At 44.7% G+C, this 10,911-nt stretch overlaps 1 protein-coding gene across 1 annotated transcript in view; it reads left to right on the top strand.

The window, feature by feature from the left end:
• The first annotated feature begins 5,328 nt into the window (after nt 1-5,328).
• LOC123516620 overlaps nt 5,329-10,911 on the top strand; it is a 23,987-nt gene continuing 18,404 nt past the window's right edge. Inside the window, exons 1-5 of the mRNA XM_045276180.1 lie at nt 5,329-8,373; nt 8,533-8,639; nt 9,265-9,403; nt 10,055-10,260; nt 10,519-10,698. Coding sequence (XP_045132115.1) covers nt 5,478-8,373; nt 8,533-8,639; nt 9,265-9,403; nt 10,055-10,260; nt 10,519-10,698 — 3,528 coding nt within the window. The 5' untranslated portion in view covers nt 5,329-5,477. The remainder of the gene's footprint in view (nt 8,374-8,532; nt 8,640-9,264; nt 9,404-10,054; nt 10,261-10,518; nt 10,699-10,911) is intronic.

Raw genomic sequence — 10,911 nt, 5'->3', positions numbered from 1 at the left:
CCTCCTCAACTCTCTAACACTCCTCCTACCTGTTCCTCCTCCAACTTTGGCCATCAGCGTTATCTTGCGTCTCTCCTCGCCAGGGAAGAGGAAGGAAAGTGTACCAGGGAAGATAGAAAGGGGTACATAGTCTCTCTCTCTCTCTCTCTCTCTCTCTCTCTCTCTCTCTCTCTCTCTCTCTCTCTCTCTCTCTCTCTCTCTCTCTCTCTCGTTCGCTCTCGAATATAATTAGATTTGGAATATGGAACAAAATTATGGAAAATGTGAGAGAGAGGGAAAGGATGGAGAGAGGGAGGGCAGTAGCAATGGAAGGGAGGGAGGGAGGAGGTAAGGGAGGGAAGGAAGGAGGAAGGAGGCGCAGGAATGAAGGGAAGAATCTTCGTAATATAGATTTTTATGGAGCTAGGATTTTTTATGCATCTTCTTCCCACCCTCCTCCTCCTCCTCCTCCTCCTCCTCCTCCTCCTCCTCCTCCTCCTCCTCCTCCTCCTCCATTCTTCTTTGTTTGAGGAAGTGAGACTTACTCCTCTAATATCGGGTATGTGTGTGTGGTGTGTGTGTGTGTGTGTGTGTGTGTGTGTGTGTGTGTGTGTGTGTGTGTGTGTGTGTTCCCTTCCACTTTTTCTTTTATTATTTTTTCTTTTTATTATTTTCTTCTTCATGAAAGACTAGCAGTGGACTTATCAATGTGGTGGTGGTGGTGGTATTGATGGTGATATGGAGTGATATAATGATAATAATGTGACGAGGGTTTTATGGGCTTTTTTGTTGAAGATGTATTTAGTGGTGGTGGTGGTGGGGGTGGTGGTGATGATGGTGGTGGTGGTGGTAGTGGTGGTAGATTCTTATTCAGAAATTCCGATAAAATTGGTAAAATGTATAGCAGATTGTTGAGTTTGTATTTGAAGAAGAGGGGGAATCAGAGGCGACGGATTGTAGGACTGAAATGGAAATATGTGGCAGGCATGGAAGGCTTAGAAAAGGAGTTACTCTTCACTATATTGAGAGAAGAGATGAAGAACTGGTAATGTGTATGTATGGTCGATATTCGAGTAACAACACTCACTTTGATAGCACAGAGTGAGAAGACCAAGCGATGTACAGTCAGTCATTAGTCAAGTAACACTCATCTCACTTGCTTTGAATGTCTTCACGTCTTTTCACGCTTTACCAAGTTCCCTTATCACTTAAGAATATGTCAGCTGTCAGACTTAACAAGAAGACTGTTGGTTGATCAGAGAATTTCTAATTAAAATGGAAAGCAGAGGATGAAATGGAAAAGATTGCATAATGTTACCAAGTGTCTACGGAGAGAGAGAGAGAGAGAGAGAGAGAGAGAGAGAGAGAGAGAGAGAGAGAGAGAGAGAGAGATGACGACGACAACAACGATGACGGCAAAGGATTAAGCAACATTTGAACGTTGGCGTGATATCATGACGTAGTACTTTATGCAAGGCAGCGAAGAGACAAGGACTCTCTCTCTATGTGTGTGTGTGTGTGTGTGTGTGTGTGTGTGTGTGTGTGTGTGTGTGTGTGTCCTTGGTTTGTGAATGGCGAGGCTGGCTGAGTGGCGGCAGTGTCCCACGAGTGGCGGCACGCGGAATACCTTTAACAAGATCATTGATTCGATTGATTGCTTTGTCTTTCCTCTCGCGGCGCCGCACCTACAACCTTCATTCCGCCCACACCATGAGGACAGCGAGCGAATGTGTACCTTTTGATTGGTAATTTATATAAACCGCACAGAAACACAAATGAATTTTTTTCAGTGACAAAAGTAAGAGCAAAACACAAATTGTATGGTCAAAGTAAACAATTATCCCAGTAGCATATTTTCAAATGTTGCGGCATCTTATCGTTCTACTCGAACATAATAAAATTTAGTGATACATTTTTTTTAATAATAAAACAACAAATAAGTAAACTACTCCATTGCAAAGACAACCGTAAGAAATACTTGATCAGCAAATACACCAAACATCCTGACACTGTATTTTTTAAATAAATTATGACATTACAGTGACAAAATAAAGAATAATAAACGTCATCATAGTGCTATTTTACTTTGTCTCCTCTGAACAGCGTCTACTGGAACACCAGACATCCTGATAAAAGAGGTGACATAAAGAGGAAGATTTAATGAAAGGCGATATAATTGTGCAAATACATAAAGAGGCCCTATATGTAAGTGCCCTTGAAAACAAAAGCAATGAGCAACTTTGCTTACATCTACCTTTCTAGGATTTCAAGGAACAGCGCCATGAACACATTCATAAACGAATACTCTGTCTCATCTCCCGTGCCATGTCTTTAACTTGCATCCCTAAGGACTCTCGAGAAGGCAAGAAATCAAGAAAATTTCGTTGATTCGTAACGAGATAGCTGAGAAAAACAATATGATACAGCAAGTTTGTCTTCGTTAGGAGGATATTTATTCTTTGATGAAATTAACTGCTGATGTATTGTTGAGATGCATGATTAGGAAATTTTATACGTTTCCTCTTCTCGATAGCTTTATTTCTTTGGATAAGGTTATTTTGTTGTAGGATGATATTAACTAATTATATAAGGGATTAGGTGTTAAAACGATGTTGTGAGATTCTACATTATGAGATTCATTCTTTCATTATCATTGCGTAGTTTCTTAGGAGCGGATTGGATTGCGTTTTTTTTTTTTTGTGTGTGTGTGTGCGCGTGGATGATGTTTGACTAGCTGATTGACATTCGGTGGCATAATGACGAAAGTGTCTTATAGCGGTGCGTGTTCTTTTTTATGTAAATGTCTGTTTTCTCCCTTCTTGTCGTCTACTTTTGTTCATGTTTCCAGTAACAAAATTATCGTTCTTACAACTTCCTTTTTTGTTCTTATATTCTTAAGTTCGTATCGGTAATTACTTTGATTTGTTTGTTTCTTGTCTTCTTTTCTTGTTCTCCTTGTTAGCAGTTTTAACAGATTTTCTTTCGGGACAAATTTATTCTTGATGCAGCTTCTCTCATCCTCTTATGCTCCGAAGTTCTTATTAGATATAACTGTTCAGCATTTGAGCCGTGTTACCAGGTTCGGTCTGCGGGAATTTTTCAAGAAAAAAAAAATGGTTGGAACTCTGTGTGTTTTTATGTTTTTCTATTTATTTTTCTTCCTTTTCTTTCTTTATATTGTTGATCACTCGCCCCGGAGCAAGATTTAACGAACCGAACAGCTTCCCGCTGCTGTTTTCACACACACACACACACACACACACACACACACACACACACACACACACACACACACACACACACACACACACACACACACACACACACACACACACACACACACACACACACACACACACACACACACACACACACACACACACACACACACACACACACACACACACACACACACACACACACACACACACACACACACACACACACACACACACACACACACACACACACACATTTTGCGGCAATTTTTTTCTTTAACTTTCTATTTCTTTTTTTTTCTGTTCTTTTCTTTTCTTTTTCGTCGAATTCATTAGCACCATCATATACTTTCCTATATTATTTAATTGTCGTCGTTACTACGTGTTTTACTATCAACATTATTACATATTGTGATTATATGCATTACATACTTTACCATCAGCATCATTACGGACACTACTATCAATATCATTACAGTAACTCAGTTCCGTTCATTACTATAACAAGTAGATTTAATGGAACACTTTTCATCATTACTGACAATATATTTCCCCACTCGATTTGTTTCTTGCCTTTTTTTGCGTTTTCTTCATTTGCATCATCATACATATACTTTGCTTACAGAGTTATTAATGTAGCTGCAATCTTTAATATATTACACAAATTTTATAGTAGACATTCCATTATAACTGACGATACAACATTTCCCATCTGAATTATATCCTCTCTTTTTTTTCTTTTACGCTTTACTTCATCATCACATGCATTTTTCTTTTTTATCTGTTCATTGTTACCGTGACGTACTGTTAAGCTTTCCTTTACGGTATAAGTCGCGCTGATCCAAGCTGCAGTGTTGTGGTTTATCACACAGTTACTGCTTCGTTGTTCAGTTCACCTGCGTTCAAGGCAAACGTGTTTCCTTTCGTATCAAGATAATCTACTAATGACTTGAACTCTTTCAAAAAGGTAGGTTTCAAAAAACTTCTCCAATATGGATCACTCTCTTGGCTCTATTCTTTCGGGGCTGACACCAGTGAGTTTTTTTATTTCTTAGTTAAAAAAAAAAAAAACGTTTTGCGTCGTTGTGTTGTTGCAGTGGTGACGGTTAAATAGCGTGGTGCTTGAATACTGCAGTGTAGTGACCTATTATTTTCCTTCCCAGGAACGCACACCTCTGCGGGGCCCCGCTAGGATGACCTCTCTTCGGGGACTGCTGCTGGCTACCCTCTTCTCCCTGGCGTTGCTGGAGACTCACTTAACTGCTGCCGCTCCAACGCGTAAGTTAAAAGGCACTTTTGATGTATGTATATAAACAAGAAAGCTCTGCTCTCATCAGTTGTTCTTTGTTATTGCAGAGCCATCTTGGTACAATCATTGTCAAGATTCAAGTAATTATCTTTACCCACTTCCGCCATATATGTGTTCTCTGTTTAACGTAAAATCCCCTGATCATTGGATAAACTTGTAACAATAATCCTAAGATTCTTAACTAATCAAAGGACTTCAGATTGAAGGAAACTGGTAAACACAGTGAAAGGGAATGTGGTGTGTTATATTCTACTAAACCATTGACTATATATGATATGAATAATTTTGCATATTAGATGCATGTAACGCGTTATTTATCTGCTTGTCATGCAATACATCACATACATTTTATACATAAGATCTAAAGAAACCGTGGGAAAGGTACACTTTTCAATATCTTTAGAAATCTATCGAGGAGTCTGTCTTTGATTTAAAAACATAGAAAAGTAATTTCCTTATGCCGGTCCCCCCAAAAAAAAATCAGTCATAAAATTAGACTTCAGGTAAGTCTGCCTAAAGATTACAGCTGCTTGATTCACTCTTAATGTTTGGCATCATGCACACCACCTGACAGATGAAGTCATAGAGGTAAAAAAAAAAAAAAAAAAAAAAGAGACGTGGGCATAAGGATAACTTTTTTTTTTTTTTTTTTGTTTCAACATAAAGTATAACAAGAAATTCTTAGCAGTCAAGAGCCACTCCTGTCTATTTATTATTTTGCTATTTTTTTTTTTAGTACCAATAATGAATATTCAATATCTGCACACATAATCATTCTAACAACCCTATTTGCTGCACAGACACCACCCCGGACCACAGCGGGTCATTAGCGTCATCTGGAGCACACACCACCACCTTCAGTTCCATTACTACTCACCGTTCAACTTCCCATCCCATCTGGCATCTCCTCCTGGCTCTGTGGCGCCCCAAGGATACCACCACTGCCTCCTCAGCATCCGCCACTGAGACGTATGGCCACGAGTACGCTTTCACAAGGGACGGACATCATGCTGTACCTCTCCCTTCAGCGGCGCGGCAGATACAATTACCGCAGAAGAATGAAACCAACAGTGACCCTAGGAACTAACAGTGACTCTTACAGGCACACTGATCCTTCCACCATCGTCACAAGCACACCACAACAGTCAAGCCCAGACACACAGCCACCTGAAACCGAGCAACCCCCAGATCCCGACACTCCTCATCACCCAACTCTGAAAAACAAGCAGGAGATGCAACACACTGATGCTAACACACAACAACAACCAGATCCAGACACTCCACAACACCCAACACTCAACACCAACCAAAAAACAGGTCCGAAAACTACTCAACACCCTGATGTCGACACCCCAAAACACACAGATCCTAATACCCAGCAACACTTAACTGAAAACACCGAGGTACTTCATGGAGAACGTGATATCTTGCAACACTTAGATTTCGAAACACAACAGCACCCGGATAACGACACTCCTCAACATCCTACCAGGAAAAACCAGCAACACCAAGCATCCAACACTTCGCAACCCACTGATTCTGACTCTCCTCTGCAACACTCGAACCGCAACACCCATCAACTCTTGGATTCTGAGCAGCAGCAATCCGAGCAAGCCACACTGCAACACCAGGCTCAAGACACCCAGCAACACCCAGATCCTGACACACCACAACACCCAATGCACAACACACAGCAAAAGCCGAACCTTCGCACTCCTCAGCACTCGAATCCCGATACCCAGCAACACTCAGTCTCCAATACTCAGGAACACTTAGATCCTGATACTCCCGAACACCCAACTCGCAAAAATCAGCAACTCTCAGTTGACACACATCAACACTCCGATTCCGATGCACCTCAACATCCACCTGTACAGAAATACACAATACCCGAGAGCCAACAACACACAACACCTGTCACACAGCAACACTCAGCACCAGATATACCTCATCATCCAAAATTCAACACCCAGGAAAAGCCAAGTCAACAAAACCAAGCCTCAGATGCACACACGCAACGCACAACACAAGATGCCCAGGAAAACCCAACCATCGTTGAAGGTCAACAGCCGGAGTCCACCGTCCCTCACCACCCAACGCGTAACACGGAACAAAAGCAACACACAGCACAAGACACTCAAGACAATGCCGCTCACCCTTACTCTTCTATCTCCCTCCTCCACCCGCCACACGCCCAGTACCACCCAACTCCACACACAGAGCAAACTCCGACCACACACACCGAGCACCGCCCAACTGCACATCCAGAGCACCGCCCAACCGCACATCCAGAGCATCGCCCAGTCCTGCACATCCAGCCACACCCAACGTCACAGACACAGCATCATCCAACCCTGACGCCGCAGCTCCTGCTCGGCACTCCTTGGCGGCTGCCCCACTCAGACGTGAGCCTCACTCCACAGGAAGAGGGAGCGGACTCTTCTTCTCACGATTTTTCATACAAGAAGAGTACAGCAACCTCTCAAAACTTTCCTATCGATGCTGTCCACGGAGAGACTCTGGGCGGCAAAGAGCACAACGAGTCGTCACACCCCGCCATGATGGGAAGTCACGGGGCATACCCAGCGGCGGAGAGAAGGCCGGATGAAGAGGACAGCCCACCTGTTGAGCCGAAGCTGGATGACCACTTTTTTATGCACCCTATGCCGCACTACCGTGATGTCTCGTTCACCAGCCCCCCCACTGGGCATGATGCCACGGACACTAGCACGAGCAGCAGTCCATTCAGTGTCGAAATGGGACAGGACCTCTCCACTCCAAACAGTAATTCCTCCCATGCTACAACAGAGGCGCAGGAGATGGAGGAGGATCAGGTCAGAGAGGAGCTTTCTCTTCACATTGAGGAACATCCAAACCAAGATTCATCGGCTTTTCACAGCGAGCGTGGGAAGAAAGTTCTGCAGCTTCAGGGACCAGTAGTAATGGAATCCATCGATTATTCTTCTCTTGTTCCACTCGTGGGACAGTCAAGGGAAATGCTAACCTTAAAAGACAATGAGACCACTGTCCTAGCAATGCTGAAAGTCGCACAGACCTCGGGAGGCTCCGGGGACACACTCCAGACTAATGCAATGATACAACCTGAAGATATGAGTAGTGTAGGGGACGGCCGCTACACTGAGGTGTCTCACCGAGACAGCCTTCCCAGCCTCGAGGTGGGTGTTACAGGAACCACCACAGCCAAGCTGGTCCACACGGAGAATGGGGGTCGTGACATGAAGGCAGTCTTGATCAAAAAGGACTCCAAGTCGCTGGACAACAGGAAGACAGTGAACGCTATTGACACCACCGCGGAAAAAAATCAAGTTGACGTCACTCGTGAACAAGACGAGACCAACATTCTCTCCACGACTAAGCCAATATACGAGGAAATCTCAGGCGCGTTGAAGGTGGACACGAGTATTGACGACGTGGAGGACTTTGACGTGCAGATGAAACACACCGAGCATTCCAATGACTTTCTCCCGCAGGCCAACACGTCGCACATCAACCTCATCGACGTGTCCCTTCACTCACAGAACCCCAGCGACCTTCTTGATAGCAACGAATCCTCTCTCCCCTCCACCCTTAACCCCTCCTCCTCGACCGACCCTCAGACTTCCCAGACCCCTACTCCGCAGACCTTCTCTAATTATCCCAGCCACTACCCACCCAAGTTCACCATCAGTCAGGAGACAGACGCCACCATGACCACAGTGGCAGGCGAGGGGAGCGACAGCTGGTCCCCGTTCGTAGCCAACTTCTCCAGCCTGGACAACACAACGCTGAGCCTGAACGCGTCTCTCATCCAGAGGAGCCACGTGCTGAGCCTCGAGGAGCACTACAAGATGGTGCTGCGCGAAAGAGGTGCGTCTAAATGTCTATGTGTGTGTGTGTGTGTGTGTGTGTGTGTGTGTGTGTGTGTGTGTGTGTGTGTGTGTGTGTGTGTATGTATGTATGAGAGAGAGAGAGAGAGAGAGAGAGAGAGAGAGAGAGAGAGATGTGTACGAATCTATGTCTTGGCAGGGAGTCTGATGCTGCAACTGATGGACCCGTCTGCTGACCCTTGCGAGGACTTCTACCAGTTCGCCTGCGGAAGGTGGAATGGAAAGTTCCCAATCAGACAAGACAAGGTGGGAGAGTGTGAGAAGCTGAGGGACTCTGAAAGATGCTTGAGTGAGGTTGAGAAATGTCTGAGAGAGGCTGGAAGATGGCAGGGAGACGCCAAGAGAGGCTGAAAAATTAAATGGAAAGTTCCCAGTTAGATAAGACAAAATGAAAGGCTGAGAAGGTAAAGTGAATAGGAGTGAGAGAATTTGGAAAAGATGGAAGAAGAAAGAGGATATAAGTGAATGCAAGAGATACAGAGAGTAAGTGTAAGCTGAATGAATGAAAGGAGAGATTATATAGCAAACTACATGGCAGTTTACTGTAACTCTGCCACCTACCATCCATGTTCGGTATCTATAGGAAAACTCGTTGATTGGGGTTAAGTGTACAACTGGCTGCTTATTGCATAAAAAAGTACAAAATATGAGTTGGTTAGAAAAGTTTGTTAGATTAACGAGTCCTGAAAATAAGAAAGTAAGAAAAGTAAATTCTTGTAGTACATAATCAGAAAGAGAGAGAGAGAGAGAGAGAGAGAGAGAGAGAGAGAGAGAGAGAGAGAGAGAGAGAGTGCACGGGGAGTTGTACATGGACTAAGAGGCAGCATTTGACGATGGTGATGGCGGTGGTGGTGATATGAGGGTGTTTCAGGCCGTGGACAATACCTTCGAGCGCTTGAAGGAGGACCTAGACGACGTACTGCGCTCTCTGCTGGAGGAGGAGCCTTTAACTTCCGACAATAACATCACCATCACCGTCAAGACTTTGTACGCCGGCTGCATGAACACTGGTGAGGCGTGACGTTAGTGTGGCGTGAGGAAGAAGGATGTGGTATGGTCTGGAGTGTGTTTTGCAGAAGTGTTGGGTGGAGCCGATGTGTGGTATTGGGGGAAGTATTGTATATGACTGAAGTGTGGTGTGGATAAGTGTTGGGTGTGATATATCTGTAATGCGCAATAGAACTGTAGCGTGGGGATGCAGTACTCTGTAATGTGCGATAGGAGTAAAAGTTTGGTGTGTAGATGTGGTGGAACATTAGTGTGGCAGAAGTCGATGAGTGTGGTATGGGACATCAGCGTGACGTGGCGTACACCAGAAAGATTCCCTGTCCACTCTCAACCCTCTGTTCTCATCAGTTTCACTCGCGGCTCCTCCATCAGGCGGTTCCCCTCGCCTCGCCCTTCAAACCTCATTCCTCTTCCCTCACCCTTCCCCTCTTCTCCTTCATTATCGCTCTTCCCTCCTGCCTTTCCATCATCATCCCCTCCCTTTCCTCCTCCACACCGGCCTTTCTTGCAATAATCCTCCTTGTCATTTCCTTGTGGTTCTTTCCCTGCCTAAATACGTTCCCCCATCACACTTCTTCCAATCAGTCAGTAAATTATTTCCCACTCTTGACTCCTTTAAACCACTTCGTTACTCCCTCTGTCTCCTGACACAGAAGCCATCGAGGTCATGGGAGCTGAGCCGCTGCTGGCATTGCTGCGGGAGCTGGGTGGCTGGCCCGTACTGGAAGGGGACGCCTGGAATAACACCGATTATGACTGGGTGCGGCAGATGGCTCGCCTCAGGAACTACAACAATGATATCCTTATCTCGGAGTGGGTGGCGGCTGACATCACCAACTCATCCAATCACATCATTCAGGTGTGTTCGCTTCATCCAGCCCCTCCTCCTTTTCTCTTTCTTCTTCTTTCTCCTTGTCCTCCTCTATATTTTATTCTTTTCTCCCGCATGCAATTATTTGAAGTAACATTGTACGAATACGAATATATAAGCCTATATTTTCTATTGCTATACACCAGCTCTCTCATAATACCTTTTTTTTTTACTGTCTTCCTCCCTCCTTCCCTCCCACATTCCATGCTTCCTTTCCTTCCTCCCTCCTTCCTTCCCTTCCTGCAGTTGGACCAGCCTGAATTAGGTCTGCCAGGGCGGGAGTATTTCATCAACCCCGGAGACTACCAGTACCGCGAAGCCTACCTGGATCTCATGCTCAATGTGGCGCAGATGCTGGGCGCGCCTCTTCCAGTGGCTCTCAAAGACATGACGGAGGTTCTGCACTTCGAGACGCATCTGTCAAGGGTATGTCATCTCCTCGGCAGGTACTCCGTGTTGTCAAGGGGCCACATCATGTTATTAGAATATTGTGTCATGTACCTACTATAGCTACCATTCCACGATGGGTTTCTCTTTTTATTTCTAGGGATGTGATTTTGCTATTTTTGTGTTCGGGGAGGTTCTTATTTCATCATCCTCATCTTCATAATCATCGTTTTCTTTTTTTTTCCTTCTTCT

Source organism: Portunus trituberculatus, chromosome 41, assembly GCF_017591435.1.
Source record: "Portunus trituberculatus isolate SZX2019 chromosome 41, ASM1759143v1, whole genome shotgun sequence".
In the NCBI taxonomy this organism is placed as follows: domain Eukaryota; kingdom Metazoa; phylum Arthropoda; class Malacostraca; order Decapoda; family Portunidae; genus Portunus; species Portunus trituberculatus.
Note: the sequence above shows the minus strand (reverse complement) of the source record. Positions and strands in the feature narration are given on the sequence as shown.